Below are 21,130 nucleotides of genomic sequence, written 5' to 3'. Positions count from 1 at the left end.
CAACCTTTTAGGAGAGTATTAAAACACCTTAAAAGTGGTAAACTGATCTTTGTCAAGTCTGATGATGTCACCATCCTACAAATATACCTGTGGAAAAAAGAATTCCCAGTAATGTGGATAGCACGTCATGTTAATGCATACTCCTCTATTCTTATGAAGTAGTTAAGTTGGGGTTTGAATCCGGCACTTGACAGCTGTTTGCGTGTGGTCTCCTTGGGAAGGAGCAAACTTTTAGGAGAGTAGTAAAACACCTTAAAAGTGGTAAACTTATATTTGTCAAGTCTGATGATGTCACCATCCTACAAATATACCTGTGGAAAAGAAAACTCCCAGTAATGTGTATAGTGTGTTGTGTTAATGTGTATTCCTCTAATATCGTGAAATAGTTAGGTAGGGCTTTAAATCCTGCATTTGATAACTGTGTGTGTGTGATCCCCTTGGAAAGGAGCAACCTTTAAGGAGAGTAGCAAAACACCTTAAAAGTGGTAAACTAATCTTTGTCAAGTCTGATGATGTCACAATCCTACAAATATATCTGTGGAAAAAAAAACACCCAGTGATGTGCATAGCGTGTCATGTCAATGGATACTCTTCTAGTATCATGAAGTAGATAGGTAGGGGTTTGAATCCTGCAGCTGACAACTGTGTGTGGTCTCCTTGGGAAAGAGCAACCTTTTAGGAGAGTAGTAAAACACCTTAAAAGTGGTAAACTAATCTTTGTCAAGTCTGATGATGTCACCATCCTACAAATATACCTGTGGAAACAAGAACTCCCAGTAATGTGTATAGTGTGCCATGGTAAAGCATACTTCATTAAGTAGTTAGGTAGGGGTTCCTGCACTTGGTGAGTGTGTGTGCTGTATTTGTTGGTCAATGTGTTGTGGGCATTGCTTTTACTACTGTATGACATATCAGTATGCATTGCACATGTGAGCTAGCTGTGTGGCAAATACATATACGTACATGTTACCTTATTTATTTTATGTGTGGGAACCCTACTTTCTCCAAGAACACAACTGTCATCTTTGCCAGACTGTGCTGCTGCTTCCCAGACCTTAGGTCACATCTGTATGCTTGTGACAAGGCCAGCTACTGCAGTGATCCGTGGCCTAGGTCATCCGTGTCACACACACTCATTACGGTTTCTATTGAAATGTGTGAGTGAGGGTATATGGCCGAGGTATATGTCAGACCTGTTCAAACACAGCAAAGTCTGTCAATGATGACTATTCATTACAGGTGTACAACAACCTTTGTGGATATGCATGCAGACCCCTTATTGCTTATGTGATCCACCGAGGGATTTCAAAATACCTTTGGAAATGTGATTATCAAAGGAGATATGACACAGCACTTGGTTGCATGTACACATCTATACCTGTTCGTCATGTTGGTGGCTACTACCTATGTGGTACTGTGGGGATAATATGTTCTGTAAATGTGGATGACTATGCTTAGTTTGGCATATAACTTTACAGCATGGCTTTGACAGCAGGCATCTGTCTGTATGATACCCTTGTGGAGGATGTGTGTGTCATCTGGAGAATGCATTATAGGCCACAGTATGCATTACCAGACGTGAACGGACATATCCCTACTGTGATTGCTTGTGCCTAACAGAGCTATATGTCAAACAAGAGTGGTCTCAGTAATGGGTGCAGGTGAATACCACTGGTTACTGGCATAGTATAGTACCTGAATGATCCAAATGTTGCTGTGTGTCCTACATCTGTGTGTCAGTTGTTAAGACATCATCTAACGATTGGTTATGGTCAGGCTGTTGAAGTTATGTATACTACCAGAATGCAAAACAATGACAGATAGTAACAGTATCACCCACAGCACAGTGTCAGACCATGTCATACACACATGTGTAGTCAGGTTCTGAAATGTGTGTAGTACAATGCATACTGGCCACCAATAGAAACTATGGAGTGTTAACACTGTGTAATACAGGGCATGTCACCCTGCCCATGTGTCCACTATGCATGTACATGCAGACAGTGCACCTCCACCATGTTCACAAATGTACACCTGCAAATCTGTGCTACACACATCCCACACATACTGTCCACTCTCTAACACATGCTGCCAATACTACACACATCAGCCAAGTGGCATGTGGGAGGACAATACACTATTGGAACTAACCCTGGTGTAAAAAATACTACATTGACAATCATAGCTTTAATGCATCATGTCTGCTCAGCTACACCTTCAAGCATATCATTACACTCTACTGCTGACAACATGCTAGCATTGCTATATTGCTATAAAGTCACCTTGTGCATCAGCACCATGGTAGCCTGTTCCTGCATCGATGTTACAGATGACAGGAGGTGGCACAGGTTTCATCATATGCACAGGGTGTGTTGTTGGTTTCCCAGAGGTCTACAGTGAGCCATCCAATCGACATATGTGTGTGTATGTGTGTGTGTGTGTGTGTGGGGGGGGGGCAAGAGCACTGCTATGGGCCAATGTTGATGTCATGTGTGCGGGTATGTGTTAACCCTAGGTGTGTGGTTTATGTGTGTGTGTCTGCATGCACACAGTTCCACCATGTGGCCGCCATATACGGGTATTTGTGGGACAGCCACAGTCTGTACCTGCCAGGCTTTACAGATCACTATCTCTGGCCACGGATAAGGTACCTGTGCCTGGCAGGGGTGCTACTGACACTATCAGGTACTAAGACAGACTGGGTACTATCCCCAGAGGTAGATGGATGTACACTGGACCCAGGACCCTGCTGGGACTGTCCAGAGCCATGTGCACATGGTCTTCTAGGACGTTCTATGGACAGCCCACCCCCAACATTGCTGGGGCTAGTACTGGCACTATGAGAGCGGCTGTGACTTGATGGACATCCCTGGTGGATGCCAGCTGCTGATGTTGCTGGCATACATCCACGTAGACAACTCAACCATCCCGCACTGTCCTGACACATGGGCATGACAATGTGGAGGACATCTAATGTCTCTCCCCAATGTCTATCAGTGACCTCAGTGTAATTACGGATGGCACCTGCTAGGTCACAGATACTGTCAATGACGGCGGTGTTATGTGCCTTCTATGCCCTTAGTACCTGTCTGGTGTACCATTCCATACGTGCCTGTGCCTCCATGACAGCCTGGAACATGCGTGAGGTTGTAAGACCTGTGGCACATCTTCCAGTGGCATGATGAGCAACAGGGCTCCGATGAGAACCCCTGGACATCTTCCTATGTGGTACCCTTCCAGACATCTGGGTATGGCTGCTGTGTCGGGATGCATGTGCCATGGATACCACATTGTCCTGGTCAATGCCGACTGTACGCTGTCCCTCAGCTAAGGGCATTGGTGATGGATATATTGGCAGTATGACTGTGTCCATGGATGGGTTGGACACTTGTGTACTGTCGATTGGTGACCCAACGACAGACCCTGGCAAACATGCCTGTGCCTCAACACACCTATCATCAGTATCACTGTTTTGCTCAGTGACATCAGTTTCCCTGCTGCAGTGAACCAGACCAAAGTCAGCACCTGTGAGAGGAAGACAGGAAACATACTTTACGACCTGTACATGATGTTGGCACACATGCACACATGAACACATGAACACATGCACACATGAACACATGCACACATGAACACATGAACACATGAACACATGCACACATGCACACATGAACACATGAGCACATGCACACATGCACACAAATGCACTCCTCAATAAAACAGACACACACACACACACACACACACACACACACACACACACACACACACACACACACACATACACACACACACAGACACACCACCATCAATCCAGAACATACTGAATAGCGGTTGATGGTGGGGTACAGTATCACAAGGCAAACAGTTATATCACAAGTGTCAGCATGCAGGACATGTGTTTCCCAACAGCATGTAGTGCGGGTGTTGACAGCCCTTGCCAATAACACTATATATGTCTTAGATGCATGTGTGTTGTTGTTCAGTGATTGGCCTCACCCATGAACGCACTGTGTACATGGACACAACATTGCTGTGCAAGTATTAAAAGCTCTGCAATGTCCTGTGCACCATCACTCACATGCATACATACCATGGCTGGATGTGTATCTGTGTGTCACATAGATATCCATTTCTGATTAGAATGTCTGTGTCTTTAGCAGATAATTGTGGACACAGGTTTAGCACATGCATGCTATGTATACACACAGGATGAGTGGGGCATGTATACCTGATGGAATACCTTTGCTCAACATAGCCATTGTACAGTGGCTATGGTGAGTATAGGACATATTGTGGACATGCCAGTGCCAGACATGACATGGCATGCTACAACACAACTGCAACATTAAACATCACACAGACACAGTGTGTGTCATGTGACCTATACACTCAATAGCATTGCAAGACATATATGTGTCACTTTGTACAAATGGTGATTGCTATGCATATTTTGTATAGGTGCCTATGTTTGCACACACACACACAACATTGAGGTGTATAGCAGGTAATGCGATGTGTAGTCCTGTGGTCACTGTAACTGGATGGGGTGTACTAGCATGAGCCATCATCATGCAGCATCATGTGGTCACTCAAGGCTACTAATGTGTGCCAGACTGGCACATACCATGCTGTGCCAGAACTGCAGTACCATGGCTACATTCACCATTTCACAGCCAGTTGTTACATGGGTTTGTAAGGTGCACAACAGGTGGCATTGCCTAACATGAATGTGTTATGTGTTGAAGAGTGTCACACAGCCACATGTGAGGTATCTACCCCTCAGGTATATTATGTGTGCTGTGTGGATGACGTTTGGGATACTGTAGTGTGACCTTACAGCGGGTGTCTGAATATGCCATGTGTAGCATGTTAATGTGTACTGCATATGACAAAGTTGTGTATGTTGTGTGCATGTGTATCGACTCTGCCTATCCAATGTCCACTACAGTGTTGCCACAATTGTGTGTGATGCTCTGTGTATTGTATGTGTTTTAGGCAACTACCCATGTTACTGGGATGTGCATAGTCTCACAGCAAACATGCACAGCATGCATTATGCGTAGGTGTGTTGCGTGTACATGGCCTACACCTCACCTATGACATGCACATTTAATTAGCAATATTAAAGGTAGAACACACTCACCAGCATGGGTTTGCTGCCTTGCTGTCAACCCAGAGGGACCTACAAGGATATGAGACACTTTGTCAGTGGCAACAACTGTGGCATTGCTACTGTGTGTTTGCAATCTTACAGTAGTACAACGGTTGACAGTCACAGGCCTACAGATTCTATTCCTAATTATTAGTCTTACACAACACTAGGCACCACATCATCTAACTACACAGTACACATCTCACATGCTCTATCAATAGAAGTAACTGTAGTCTACAGCTGTGCCATGTTATCTGCATGCTCCATGTCAACTTGCTGGGTAGCTCCGGCCTCCATGATGATACATGTTACTTGTTGTGGTTGTTGTTGGCCAGGAGCCACCTGGCTCAGGAGCAGCTCCTCCACACTGGTGAGGGGGGGGTGGATGGCTACCCCCCCCCACCTGTGGCAAGCTGTTGTCTGCGGATATCAGACGCACGTTGCCGGACATGTCTAATTAAATCACTGCAGTGATGGCATACCTGCTTATATGTCCGGTTATGCATGCCTATGTCATTTACCCTACAGACAAGATCTTGCCACAGCGCAGTCCACTCATGCTGGTCCTGGCTGGTTCTGGAGAACAGCAGGGCATAGTGTTGTACCAGGCTGGCTGTGATCACTTCTTCCTCCACCGTGCTATAGGCGGGATTACGATGGTGGGACATTACCCTGGAAGACAATGAAACAATATGTGTGGAAAAGTCATGTGGCACATGTAACATTCTAAAGTACAGATATCAATTAACTGCCATATATAGCAACCTATTGGCTGCCAGAAGATACACACGTTCAATACCACATATCAGTTCTCAACCCACAACTGCCTGACAGTGCCTGGCACATTCTATATATCAAACCATGTTTTGCACAGCAACAACGTTATAACAGTATGTAAGACTAAACAACAGTACATGGCACACTGTATGCGACACAATGCACCACCTAGCCACAGGAGGTATATATCATGCTAATGCATCATGGAATATGTAATCCATTGCAATGATTGTAAAGTCCAGTGACAGTATTACCAGTATATCACACTAGTCGTTGATGGCAGACCCCTGCCTAACATATGTGCACATTCGTTAATATAGGTGGCATACTGCTGTACTAGACTATACATGTTGCTAGATATGCAGTTATATCCTGTGACACACATATGACCGAGGCCATGGTACAGGCATACCCACACACACATCAGACATACATACCAGACACATAGGTATGGCAACCCAGGTGACCTTTACTTGTGTACCTTACAGTACTGTGTGTCAGTAGTTACGAGACCTTATGCCTGAGGTATCTAATCTGTGAGGACTACAGGGAACACACAAAACAGTGGTTCCAATAAATGTGGACGTACACTATACTGTGCTGTTTAGGCATACAGCTTCAGGTAGCACTACAGTTCATACAGGAGTTGGATTCACCAGCAGTAACACTCAATAAGCATACATGTACTGCTTTAGCCTACAATGGGCACCCCAGTCGACAACAAGGGACTATGTCAGACCATATGGCATACTGCTTTTTCAGCCTAGCAATTGCATGCACATCTTTTGCTGGGATCAAAGCTAGGACACATAATAGCATGACAGAAACCGTTTCCCACTAAGCTATCACACATATACTGAACTCTGACACAATCACCAACATATTCACCATCACACTCAGTCAACCTCACATAGCAATTATTGCAACAACTACTGTCCACCTGTGTCCCATGGCCACTTATCACATTTTTGGTGTTAAGTAGACTGCCACCTATGTGGTAGTTCATGGGTACAGAGTTTTTGCCAGAAGGGATGCCAATGCAGTTTCATCATTGAGCTTGAGTTCATGGCTTTGTCACCAGGCATCTGTCACAGTAAATATGACCCTGTCTCTCTCTCTCTCTCTCTCTATATATATATATATATATATATATATATATATATATATATACACACACACACACACACACATATATATATATATATATATATATATATATATATATATATATATATATACACACACACACAAACACACAGTGTACATATAGATATACATATTGGCACATATACAGTCCATCTTTCATGGTGGGAATATCAATTATGCAAAGGTTGCGAGGTATACTTTTATGTATTAATATTGCACAATGTTGTGCGGAATGCATTGAAGGTGTGCTCAGCCCATGTAGCTTTAGCAGGTTTCACTGACTGCAACACTGCAAACCTGACAAATCATACCCACAGCGTTTAACCACCACATGTCATATACCAGCACTGTATGCTGTCTTGTTTGCCACACACTACAACCTACATTGAAATATGCACATAACAACCTTCCCCAACATATATATGTCCACCCTTCACAAACAGTTGCAATATGTCCCTTGCTCTATGCACATGTACAGATGCTAATATATCTGACACAGACAGATCTCTCCATATGTGTGTGCCATACACACACAAGGTCCACACTGTTGTAAGTCTGTGGACCTCACGGCTGACCTGTTGGGCCTTGCTGCAACATGAACAGGTGTCACATGTGAGCACACAGTAATATTAGAGGGTGTATATATATCTGCAAATGCTAGTTTAGCATACTAGCCTGATACAGCTGTTGCCAATGCTAAGCTACACGTTAATATGACTATCATGCATTTGTTACTCTGTCACATCCATGTTTATATAACTGTATGCGCTACTCCCCCAAACTGCCATTGTACACACTACTGTACAAAACACAGATAACATGGATCAGATGTTTGACATTTAATGCTGAACTACATATGTCACAGTCATATCCCACTGCACACAGCTACACACTGATTTCTCCCTGGCAGTAGTTATGCAGGGCATCTGTGCATAGATATGTACTGCTGCCACATATGGATGATTCAAAGTATGTAGAGTACTCTTCAAAAACAGCTACTACATGCCAGTAAATACATACCTGTTACATACCTTTACTTTGTATGCATTTGCATTTGTCAGTTCTGTGTGCTTAGTATTTATTTATTTATTTTTATTTATATCTTTATTTTTTTTAATATATATATTTTTTAATATCTTAATTGTTTTGGTTTTTTTTGCTGTTGCTGTTGTCGGTGTCTGTCTGTCTGTGTCTCTGTGGCTCTCTCTCTCTCTCTCGCTCACTCTCTCTCTCTCTCCGTGGCCGCAATGAAATGATTGCATCTGTGGACAGCAAGTACAGCCTGCTTTTATAGGTATCTGCACATGTGCATGTGATGGCCTCTGCACCAGTTGGTGGCCACCATTTGGTAATTGCATGCAGCCTGCTGTGTGGTAATTGCAACACTGTCATAGCAACCCAATGCTATAAATTGCTAGGTCAGGTAGGCGTAGCCCTTTCAGCTTTCCAAAGTGGGGCCCATGCTTGTTTGCTGTGGACACCATTGTGTAAGTCAGAAGGTTGTTATACTTCTTATATCTGAATCTAGGGGTGTAGCCAGTGATTTGAATGTTGTACTCAGACCTGAATGTTGCCACTTCCAGTACACAGTTGTCAGTTTAGAATTGTACTCACCCCTACAAATGCTAACACAAGATACATGGGAGTATGTAGTTCCTTTTCTACTTATACATTTAGCTGCCATACATACGTAGTTATTGAGATGTATTCATTTGGCACATGAACTGTTTGTGAACTGCTATACTGTGAATATTAATGTACTCACTTCTGCACAGTCGGTGCTTTTTTATTGTTGACATTAGCACAGGATGCTCATGAAATCTGGACAATTCCAGTACTGACTATGCCTACCTACATCCTTGCTAGACCCTGAACACACAGGTATTTTGTACGTTTGGGTGGGGATTGTCCTGCTATGATATTGTATGGGGGTTGTAAAGTGCTGCTGTAACATTATTTACTTCTAGAATGTCTGGTTCTGTTCTCACAGTCATGTAATGCAATTCCACAACAACTGCTGGTAAAGTTCCACACAACAGGTTTTGTGTTATGGCATTCCTATCTTTCATTTACATTCACTCATTCTGATGCATGATATATATATTCCAGCAACAACCTGCTGTATATCTACTGTGGCTTAGTGGTACTTCATGCAGTTTAGTGTGTCCAAGGTCCGGTGTTCAAGACTGACAGTGGTGTTTTATTTTGCTGCTGAACAGAACAAGGGCCCTCAAATGCAGGGTGATTAAGGCACTTTTAAGCAGTTGTAAGTGGGTTTGCGTGGGTTTGCACAACCTTTAGCAATACTTAGCTAAGCGCACACATGCGCACACTAGCGCAAACCCGCTAACTACTGCTTAACATTGCTTACTCCTGCTAACCCCCATGCTAATTTCTTTGAAAGAAAAGAAAATGGGGAGATAGGAAAGTGGTGAAAAAGGGGCACAACGAGGGAAAGACAGTAGAGAAAAAAGCTTGGGATGTGCAGGACGGGTGTAGGGAAGGTCCATAGCTGCCCATTTCTTTAACAGCAACAGCTGTGCATATACTAGAAATTTGGAGGGAATTTTAAAGCCTTCCACCCCTGAGAGAAGGGTGAGGACAACAAAGTATGTTGTACTGCCAATTAGATTTCAGTTTATGTGTCCAGTGGACATGTGTGCAAAATGGGCAGCTATGTATGGGGTGTAATTTTTTTGTGGGAGCAGAATGCCCATTTTTTTTTCAGGTGAGAGTGGAATGTCAGGTAGGGGAAGTAGGTGTATTTTGGGAGGTAGGTTGGGGAGGTACACAGACAAGACAAACAAGACGCATACAGGGGCGGAATATGACACATGGGGTGGGTGAACACCATTGACGGGGTAGGATGTTTGGAAATCACAAGCCCATGAGGCCACAGATGGCAACAGTGGAACTGAGATCCCCACCCATGGGCAGTCACAACTACACCTTCACAGCCCAGAGGGTGGCTGTGCTGGGGGCTGCATAGGAGGTGCAGGCTCACCCGTGAGACGTGCCACTCTTGCCTTGAGCTGGCATAGAGGATCAGCGACTGAACTCTGGATCTCCCTACGCACCACAGCTCGGACTGTTCGGAGGGTGACAGGTGGCCCTCCTCCGGCCACACTTGCACAGGGGGGACGAGCCCCATCCCCTGCAGTGCTTCCACCCGAAGGTGGCACAGGGCCAATGGAGGAGGAGGTCCCGGGCTCAGCACCAGACCTGCTGGTGCCAGGTGCCATTCGCCAGCTGAGGTGGGACAGGTGGGTCCGCTGGGACCGGCCTTCTCATACGTTCTATGTTTAGGAGGATTTAATGACAATATGAGTTAGTAATAGCCAATAGCATTCCAAATTCGTTGTAATGCCATGCAGTAGTATCCCCATTAACCCAACACACCAGAGTTCCAACAATTGAACAGCAAGCATAACACATGCATATATAGAACAACAGTGGACATTCCAACAGCATGCAGGACTGACATGTGGCAACAGGCCACCAAGATTGTGGTATGTGAACAGGGCACATGCATCAAAGTAAATGCAGATATTTATAAACCAATAGGACATATGTCCCAACAAATGTTTTGAGATTAGACATACCCATTGAGATGTGGAATTGCATTGTTTATGCACATACAGTAGGGTGTAAAAAGATACCTCCATTAACAACTTATATATACTTATAATTTTACACTACATTCCTATTGACTGCAGTTATATATCCCCTACATGTATTATTACACTAGGCAATGTCCGTTAAATTGTGAAATGGGTTTTGCTAGTTCTTTATATACTTGACCTGTATCTGACATACAAACTGTCCAGGATGAAGATGTTACTGCTACGTATTTATATATTTCATTTATATTTATATATCTACATATCTGGATGTGTTCAGGTGACATTATCAGATATATTTTAACAGTCCCCTACATTTCTAGCAGCACACAGACATTTCTAGGGAACACAATAACAAGCTACTCATGTGCCAGATTTACCTGTACACGCCGGCCATTAACCGACAGTTGAGGACTGTATATATGCTTAACAGCTACTGGCACTCCCTTCATCCACTTTGTATGGGCCTACCCAAGTGTGGGTTGACTGCACTTTATACAGCAGTAATATTTCTATCATGCATGGGTACAACAACGTATCGAAGAACGTGACACGGACACACTCCAGGAATTATTATTTTTTTATTTTTTATTTATTTAACATTTGTTGACGGGGAAAGTCCGACTAGGTTCCACAGATCCTATTTTCAGCAGAGGCCTGGATGCTCTAGAAGCATCCAGAAGAAGAAGAATTATACCTTTATTAATTACATTACACACGTTTCTAGTGGCTGTCTCATTTAGTTGATATATCAGTGCATGCGGAAGACTTTTATTCAAGATATATTATACTTTTATTAATGGGTTACAAAACTTTTTCACACTGTCTCACTTATTTTATATTACAGTACATGCAGAGAAATTATTCAAGAATTTTAGTATTCCTTTCAATGGGGTTTGACACTCTTTTTCAGGCTCTCTCACTTATTTTATATAACAGTACATGCAGAGAAGTTATTCAAGACATATTATACCTTTATTAATGGGTTACAACACTCTTGTTCAGGCTCTCTCACTTAGTTTATATAACAATGCATGCAGAATAATTACAAATCTGCCTGGTGGCGCAGCCTTAGCAGCCTATCTGCATAAGCTTGCTGATTCACAGCACGGACACCTGCAGCTGTGAAGTAAATGAAGGGATATTGAGACATACCTATCCATAATTTAGACTACAAGAGCTATTCTTACATACTCCACTCCATGGCTACCTACTCAGTAGTGGGACATTGTCATTCCCACAGGCCTCCTGTATCCATTGGTTCAGATGGTCCTGCTTGTGTCTCTTCAGGTCTGCATGGTGGTGTCTGACCTGCTCACCAGTCTGAGGGATGCCTGTGGCACTGGTGAGATCATGTGCTAGATGGTTCCAGGCTTCCACTTTGTATTCAGTGCCTTGGAACTGGCCCTGCAGGAGTCTTGCATCATGACGATGGACAAGGAGCCATACCATCACTTTTGACTCCTCAATGCCCCACCGTTGTGCTGGAAAATGAGAGCCCTGTCCAGCACCGGCCATTCTGACTGCAGATGGGAGCTACAACCAGTTATGGCACTTATTCCCACCTATGGAGCTTAAATATGCTTCATTTCCTGCACTTATTTGTGACTGGCCAGTTATGAAAATTCTCAGCTGAGTGCACACCTGCTTAGCACTGAGTAAACTTTGATTAATATGTATATGTATGTTGACAGTGCATGAACAGCAAAAGCTGTCATGGCTTAGTGGTTATGTACTGTGATTATAGTGCACAGTATCCCGGGTTCGAGGCCTGTTATTACTTTTTATTTTACTACTGGCCTGACCGGCTAGGAAGTGTGGCTGTGTTTAGCCGACTTTGCTCAACTTTGCCCAAAGTTGCCCTACTTTGCTCTACATTGCGCTAGTTAGCACGGTGTGCAGCTCCGCGTAAACATATTTTGTTTGCGCTAGTTGGTGCTATGCGCAGCTCTGCACAAAGCCATTGTGCTAGTTAAAACAGTGCTTAGCTATGGGCAATTATTCTTAAATGTGCTTAATACTGGTAAATGTTGCTTAGCAGTGCTTCACATTACTTAAGATAGGTTACTTATGCATTCATTAGTATGCATGACCGTTTCACCTTCTTATATATATTTAAAATATTGTTCACTACTACATAGGCCACTTCAATGCATTTTACTAAAATTTAAAAGGTAAATGTCAGGAATTATTTTTAGGCACAGATTTCTGACAGAAAATGGAAATGGGAGTGGTGGGACTCGAACCGGGAATGCCTTCTCTTTGTGCGAAGGCTCTACCACTATGCTAATGCTATTTGGCTTAATTTGCATATAAGTACCTTATTATCCTCTTCGATGTCTAAACTGCTAACTGTAGCTAAGCAACAGGCACACCCGCGCACACACGCGCAAATACGGGTAGCTATATCAGGAATTATAAAAAAAAGTTGTTTTACATTTTATTTTATTTGTACGGGGGGTTTTGAATGTGGGTAAGTGTAGTGTTGTGGATATACACATTTGAGCGGACTCACTCATATCTGCTGACATTTGCCGATTTAGACACTTGCAGGGGCATGGATATTTAGACTGCTCAGCAGTCTGACATGCCCCCTGCACTCCTACATGCTCCGTGTTAGCCTTGGAGTTGAGTCAGCGTGCCTTCATGAATATGCATGGCGCGCCGATGTCATACTCTTAGGCTGCCATTTCCAAGTAAGACTTAGTTAGTCTTACATGGAGGATTACTGAATCCCCCCCATAATGTTAAACGTGCTGAAAAGTTGTGTAGAGAAAGATAATTCATTTCAGCAATTTAGTGCTTTGCATATTTTCTCTTAATGAAGGAAAAGTGGTAGCTGTTGGCCAGTCCAGGAAAGGCAAAAATAGAGGTCATTTATTTTAGTTTCTTGTAGCTATAATACAAGCAATATAAAATACCCTGAACTGGCATTTATTTTTATGTTGAATGCCAAAATAATGTTCATAATATTGGTCACACTATTTTTTGGCAGCTTTTTTCTTTAAACACATGAATGTCATCTCCATTGCCTTTACTTACAGATGTGAGAAAGGATTTTGTACTACTGGTATGCAATGCTGCTCTAGCACCGAATCCTGATGTAATATGTAACAGATGATTTACTTATAGGCAAGTGACTTTACAGCAATGGATTGCACGAACACATTTTCTCATGTAATTTTGCATAATTTTATCTTCATTTAAGCACATTTTATATGTGGAGCTAAATCATAAATTTACAATTTATTTAGTTGCTTATTGATTTATTTATGCTATTCTTCATTTTATTTTCCAGGCAAATGGTTCCTATGCAACACACAGCATTAGGGTTCTGTTTGAATATATGTCAACTGGTCAACTTGTTATCCTGCATAATAATGTTGCAGTAAATTTCAGCTGTTCATACCCTTTGGATATGATAGCAAGTCTTAATCTGGCAATCAAGCCTATACAGAGGTATGTTTTATCTTACATCTGAGTAACGATATATTGTGTGTTCTTTCAGGAAACAATATATATTTGCAGACTGGAATTCCAGTGTTAGCAGCTTGATTATAGGCCTCTGCTTGCAAAATAGTTGCATCAGTCTGTATAACAAATAATCAGGTATATTGACAAAATGTGAATTATTTTAGCACATAAGAATTAGCTGTCATAAAGGTGTACATTAAAAAATAAAAAATGAGCAAAAAATGTGCACACAGTCTGCAAAGTCTTTACTTTTTAACTGAAGTTCTTGAGGTTATGTGTCTTTCCTAATAATAATGTACATTATGATTTATCTGGCCTTTAATTTCAACCCTTTAATGTGGTTAGCAGATATATTATTCAAAGCAATTAAATGACAAATAGTGGCACATCAGAATTAGTTTTCTTTAGTTTCATACATTTAATTGGAACTAGAGCCTCATACTGAACTAATATCTAAAATACACTAGTCCATTCACCAAACCCATTAGTAAATATGTATGTGACACCTCACAAGTGTTAGCAAAAGCATTTCAATCTGGCTTATGTAAAAATGTGGCTGACACATGCATTATTTGGTCCTTATGTTTCACTGCAGAACCTCTGTGAGATACTTTCACTAGACTGCACTAAGTAGAAAACATAAAGGTACATACATCCTGATGTAGTGGCTTCTGTTTTAAGATGTTTTAAAACATAACATTACACATATCCTGGAATACTGACTCATTTTGAGATGCATCAGTTCTGTGCTTTTTAAAAGATTTTTATGAGGTTAATCATTAGCAAATATCTAATAATATGAAGTTGTGACAAAGGGACATACTGCTAGCACAACTATCTGGAATTTTGTAAATGATTATATGTGATTTGTGAATATCAACATGATTTATATAAGATGCTTGTGTTACAGCTGTTTTAGAACTGCATGTCATTTGTATATCAAACTGGTTTGTACAGACATGGATGTTGAAAAAGGTTTTTGCCAAGTGCTTGAAATGTATCCACAGAGTGCCATGCTGCAACAGAACAGAAATGTACATGCACTATTGTAACTGATTGAAGGTATATATTTTAACAGTGGAAGTTGGAACACAGGAGGTTAACTTCAGTCCAGCAAAACTTCAGAAAAATAGCTGAAATTAAATTACTTTTAGGCTGCACAATAAAATATGATATATTTCAGTTTCAGTGCAGCAAGGAGACACAATGTCTAAAACTAGGGAGTTTTCTGTATAGTCTTTAATGTGAAATAATTACTAGTTTTGAGTATGAAGGAATGCTAATTGTTTTATAACTTCCAGCATCTGTCAAAGATCTGAGGTCTATGTATTTTCACAGGTAGATGCTAAATACTGCTAGCTTCCAGCAGTGGGGTTTTCATCTGGGATAAAGTCATATGACAAGAAATGATGTCATTCTGCAAGCTATCCCAGCAGTAATATTTGAGATATTAATTTAAGAAGTCTCTTAGAGAGACACTGCATTCTGTATTTAGTCTTGGACCCGACAGCTCTGCCTTGGTCTGATGAAGTAAGTTTCTAGGGAACAGTGCAATAATCATAGATATGGTCAGGAATATAGCAAAGCTTAGTTTAGATATTTGTATTTATTTATTTGAGACTGTCCTGCATTGCTGTTTTAAATATTTCCTGTGGTTTTGATCTTTGATGTCACTATAAATATATATTTAGCATTGTCTTGTTCTTTTATTATTTATTATTAAATATATGTAAATCATCCATTGCAGTTGATCTGTGTAGAGATATTTAAATTCTGAGAGTACTTGCATATTTATTTGGTGACACTGTGTAGGCCGCTCCTAATAGCTTTGCTCTTGATCAAACTATCATCTGTGTTAACAGAGTTCAGTAAAAGGCCACTAGTTCAGGTATACAGCCAGGATCAAGGGTTAAATGTTTTAAATGTAATCAGTCGGGCCATGTAGTATATAGATGTCCATGGAGGCAAAGTGGGAAAAAAGTTAAGGGAGGCAGCAAGTGGGAAAGACAGAATGCCAGCAGTAAGCTGTCTGGAGACAGCAAGGGTACCAAACTACCAAAAGAGGTTATATACTATCATAGTAGATGGAAAACAGGTAATTGCTAAGAGAGACACAGCCTCTGACCTAGCCATTGTGAAGCCTGCAATGGTTAAAGAGGAGCACCACTTGCTTGGGCAGTCTACTCCAGTCAGAGGTTTAGGAGGGACCCCATTCCAGATACCTTTGGCTAGGGTTCACCTTGACTGGGAGGGTGGAAAAGGAAGCAACCAAGTAGGTATGTTTAAGGATATCCCTGCCGATGTCCTGAAAGGGAATGATTTTGATGGTGCAGTACCTTGTGTGCATGCAGTTACACGCAGTCAGGCTTTAAGACAAGCATGTGGGTCTGGTAGCCTGGGGGGGGGGCAAGACAGACTGCGCATTTGAAGCCAGGACTGGTGAGGAGGTTACTTCAGAGAGGGAGCTACCTTGTAGCAGTGAGACTGAAGGTGATGAGCCACAGCTGCTGGTGGGTACTGATGTTCCCTTGGACAGAGTGACTGCAATGGCAGAGGTTAGTAGTAGTACCCAGGCTGACAGTGAGGCACTGCTATCAGAAGATACCAGACTTCCTGTGGAAGGGTACTGGGGAAGAGTTACAAAGAAAGAGATGAGACAGGTTCAGCTCTTAGACCCTACATTTCAAGGCCTGAGGGAGGTAGCCAGTGAGGCACCTGATTCTCAAGGAAAAGGGGAATCTATATACTGGGACTGAGGGTTACTGTATAGAGAGTGGACTCCTGAGGGAGGGATAGAGGGTGAGAGAAAACAACATTTGGTAGTGCCCAGATCCTGTCATCTGGCACATCTAGCCATAGCCCATGACATTCCCTTTGCAGGTCATATGGGCATAAAACATACAAAGGGACATATTATGCATAACTTTTATTGGTCAGGGATTTCCAGAGATGTAACAGGGTACTCCAGGACCTGTGAGCAGTGCCAAAAGGTAGGCAAGGCAGGAGACAAGGTCAAAGCTCCTTTGATGCCTTTGCCTGTGATTGAGGAGCCATTTCAGAGGGTAGCTATGGATATTGTTGGGCATCTGAGTACCCCAAGTTCCACAGGAAAGAAGTATATACTAGTGGTAGTAGATTGTGTTACCAGATACCCTGAGGCAGTGGCTCTGCCCTCCATTGAGGCAGAAAAGGTGGCAAATGCGTTTTTAGATATTTTCAGCAGGGTAGGTTTCCCAGAAGAAATACTGACTGTAGAGGTGCCAATTTCATGTCAGACCTGATGGCTTGTCTATGGAAGCACTGTGGGGTGACGCAAATAAAGACCACCCCCTACCATCCCCAGACTAATGGTCTTGTGAAGAGGTTAAACTTTACACTAAAGACCATGCTATGGGCATTTGCAGACCAGTTTAAAAGTGAGAGGGACAAATATTTGCCCCAACTGTTGTTTGCTTACAGAGTGGTGCCCCAGGAATCGACAGGTTTTTTACCCTTTGAGTTGCTGTATGGGCATATGGTGAGGGGACTTCTAGATTTGATTCGCGATGGGTGGGAGTGTGAGTGTGAATCCCACAAGGAGTCTGTTGTGGCATATGTCCTAAACCTCAGGACAAGGTTCAGGGAACTCACGGGCTTGGCCCAGGAGAACCTGGCAGAAGCCCAACAGCAGAAAAAGGTCTGGTGTAACAGGAATGCTCAAGCTAGAGAGTATGCTGTGGGGCAGCAGGTTATGGTTCTCATTCCTGTCAGACACAACAAGCTTCAGCCAGCTTAGGAGAGACACTAAAAAGTGGTAAGGAAAGTCAGTGATGTTAACTACATGGTAGAACTGCTAGACAGGAGGCAGGGGCTCAAATTGCACCATGTTAATACCATGAAACCATACCATGATAGGGAAGCCCTGGTGCTAAGCATTTGCAGTAGAAGGCAGGAGGAGTCTGAGGAGGATCTATGGCTACAGGAAGCCAGCCAGCAAAATCCCAAATTACTATGGTGGAGGCTAGGGTTGCAGGCATATTATATGACAGTGCAACACTGTAATGGAACAGAAATGTACATGCACTATTGTAACTGTTTGAATGAATATATTTTAACAGTGGAACACAGGAGGTTAGCTTCAGTCCAGAAAAACTTCAGAAAAATAGCTGAAATTAAATTACTTTATGGCTACGCAATAAAATATGGTCTCTTTCAGTTTCAGTGCAGCAAGAAGACACACTATCTAAAACTAGGGAGTTTCCTATTTTGTCTTCAAGGTAAAATAACTAATAGTTTTGGGTATGAAGGAATGTTAATTGTTTTATGACTTCCAATGTCTGCCAAAGATCTGAAGTCTACATATTTTCACAGGTAGATGCTAAATACTGCTATCTTCCAGGAGTGGTGGTTTCATCTGGGGTAGAGTCAAATGACAAGAAATTATGTAATTCTGCAAGTTATCCCATGAGTGATATTTGAGATAGTAATTTAAGAAGTCTCTTAGAGAGACACAGCATTCTGTATTCGGTCTTGGACCTGACAAGAAGACCCATTCACCACACATCTGCTTTGCTCTGATGAAGTAAGTTTCTAGGGAACAGTATAATTCTCTTAGATATAGTCAGGAATATAGCAAAGCTTAGTTTAGATATTTTTATTTATTTGACACTGTCTTGCAATGTTGTTTTAACTATTTTCTGTGGTTTTGAATTCTGGTGTCACTGTAAATATATATTTAATATTGTCTTGTTCTTTTATTATTAAATATATTTAAACCTTTCATTGTGGCTGATTTGTGAAGAGATATTTTAAGTTCTGAGCGTACTTGCATATTTATTTGGTGACACTGTGCAGGCCACTCCTAATAGCCTTGCTCTTTGTCAAACTACCATTTGTATTAATCTTAACATTACACAATACAATTGGATACCCTTTGTTAAATGCCTGAAAATAGCATATAAGGAGCTGGCTAGTGGCAGTGATAACTACCTTATAGTTTGTGCAAAAAGGGGCATACCTAGTAAACCTGTGCCAACCTTTCCCAGGGGCAAGAGTGTGTGTATAAATCAAACCTGTGTGTGTCAGCTACTTGGGCAGGGACACAAAGCACTGGTTGGAGAGAGAGGGTGCTGAAGGTCTTGGCTTGGCCATTCAGCTGAGATTTCAGCTCTATATCTGTGCCAGTGGGGAGTCTTATTGGGGATCTGGAGAAAGATGGAGAAACCATCCCCAGACTGACTGTGGTCTGTGTGTGCTCTTAAGGGAAATTGCTCTTGATGCAGAGAGCTGCATCTGGAAATACTGTGCATGTACTTGTCATCCTTTTAGTGAATGTCCCCCACAGTTGCCAGTGGTGAGGATTGAGGCTCCTTGATTACTGGTCCAGTGGTGGGCATCACAGAAGTCTTAAATGTTCACTAACTCTAAATGTGTACTCCCTAACTAAAATATATACTTTCTTTTAGTTTCTTGTAAATTCTCTTGTTGTTAGCTGCTTGAAGGACTGTTGTGCAATGTTACCAGTATTCAGCAAATGATTGTTCTGAGTTATTCTTTATAATTTTTTTGCGCTTGCATTATGCAAACAAGCACAAAGACTATGGAAAATAAGTCAAAATGTTGAATCTACATCTGCAAGTTAATATGATTATGACATATATTGTCAAATCTGTGAGCTTTTTTGGGTAGGGGTTACCACAGGATCAGCCCATTAGGTCTTTCTTCCTTTAATCATTTTGACTATTTCTTTCTCTTTCCATGTGATTTCCATGCATTGCCTTTCAAGGAGAGTATCCTGTGGCCTATTAGTTTCCTGACTGTAGCAATAAATCACCTTATCCATTCCCCATTGAGGACAAGAGCTGAATACTATGTAGTCGGCCAGTTTGCTGATCCTGGTGACTATCCAAATGCCTCCCCTGCCAGTAACTTGCTTGCTCCACTAGTATTGCCTTTCAACAAACACATGCTTGTTACCACAAATTGCTAGTTTTCTGTGTTCCACTAGTGATGCCTTTCAGAAGGCATGTGCTACCTATCACACATTGCTGGTTTTCTGTGCTCCACTAGTGCTGTCTTTCAGGGGGTATGCAATTGGGGTCTATATTATTATATCGCACACTCAGAAGAGTGAATGACACATAATCGACCCCATGTAAGCAAAAGCTTACAACGTCAAAACCTCAGAACAGAAAAAAATTGCTGTTCCGAAACAAAATAAAAACCCTGTAAAACATTACATAATGTGGCGGGCTTCACACCCCACACCCCCCTACGTAAATATACCAACTCCGAGATCGCACTACAGTGCCGAAAAGCGGTCAAACTAATTTTTTCCCAGGGAAAGAATTTGTTGAAAAGCGGCTTCGCTATTTTGCCTTTTTATGCTTTTCAGTTCGACAAAGATGCATTCAACAACCTGCATCTGTGACAGCATAATAGGGAGCCTTGTGATTGCTACCACACTTTGCTAGGGTATGTGCTCCACTAGTACTGCCTTTCAAGAGGCATGTGCTTCCTATCACACATTGCTGGTTTTCTGTGCTCCACTAGTGCTGCCTTTCAGGAAGTTTGTGATTGCTACCACGCATTGCTAGATGTTCATCAAAGTCTGGTCTCTTTCTCGCATTCGCTGGTTGGCTGACTCAACAGCGCTCTTGACGTCTAAAGCCACAATTCTTCTCTTTCTCAAGCTAAGTTTTCTGTTTTCTTCTCTTTTTCTTGCTCCACTCCAAATGTCAGAAAACTCCAAACAGCGTATTTTTGTGGGAAGTAAATACCTCATATTTCTTTCCATTCTTAATGTATTCCTGCTTGGCCTACTCACCCTTGCTCAGCTTTGTTGTCCCAAAGTTGCTAATTTGCTTTTTGTCGAAAACTGTAATGAGGTTCTCTCTAATTTCTTCGTGTATGCCATGTTAAATTAGTTCGTGAATTATACCGCTTGTGGTCGGTTATGTTAATGCTTTGGAAGAGGCCT

The 21,130-nt window shown here is 42.0% G+C and overlaps 1 protein-coding gene across 1 annotated transcript in view; it reads left to right on the top strand.

Moving 5' to 3' along the window:
* LOC122811889 (uromodulin-like) overlaps positions 1 to 21,130 on the top strand; it is a 316,476-nt gene that overhangs the window by 101,227 nt on the left and 194,119 nt on the right. Inside the window, exon 4 of the mRNA XM_044084036.1 lies at positions 13,997 to 14,157. Within this exon, the coding sequence (XP_043939971.1) occupies positions 13,997 to 14,157 (161 nt within the window). The remainder of the gene's footprint in view (positions 1 to 13,996; positions 14,158 to 21,130) is intronic.

This window comes from Protopterus annectens, chromosome 1.part1, assembly GCF_019279795.1.
Source record: "Protopterus annectens isolate FY-2018-M chromosome 1.part1, PAN1.0, whole genome shotgun sequence".
Taxonomy (NCBI): domain Eukaryota; kingdom Metazoa; phylum Chordata; order Ceratodontiformes; family Protopteridae; genus Protopterus; species Protopterus annectens.
The sequence above is the reverse complement of the archived record's forward strand: the minus strand, read 5'-3'. Positions and strand labels throughout refer to the sequence as shown.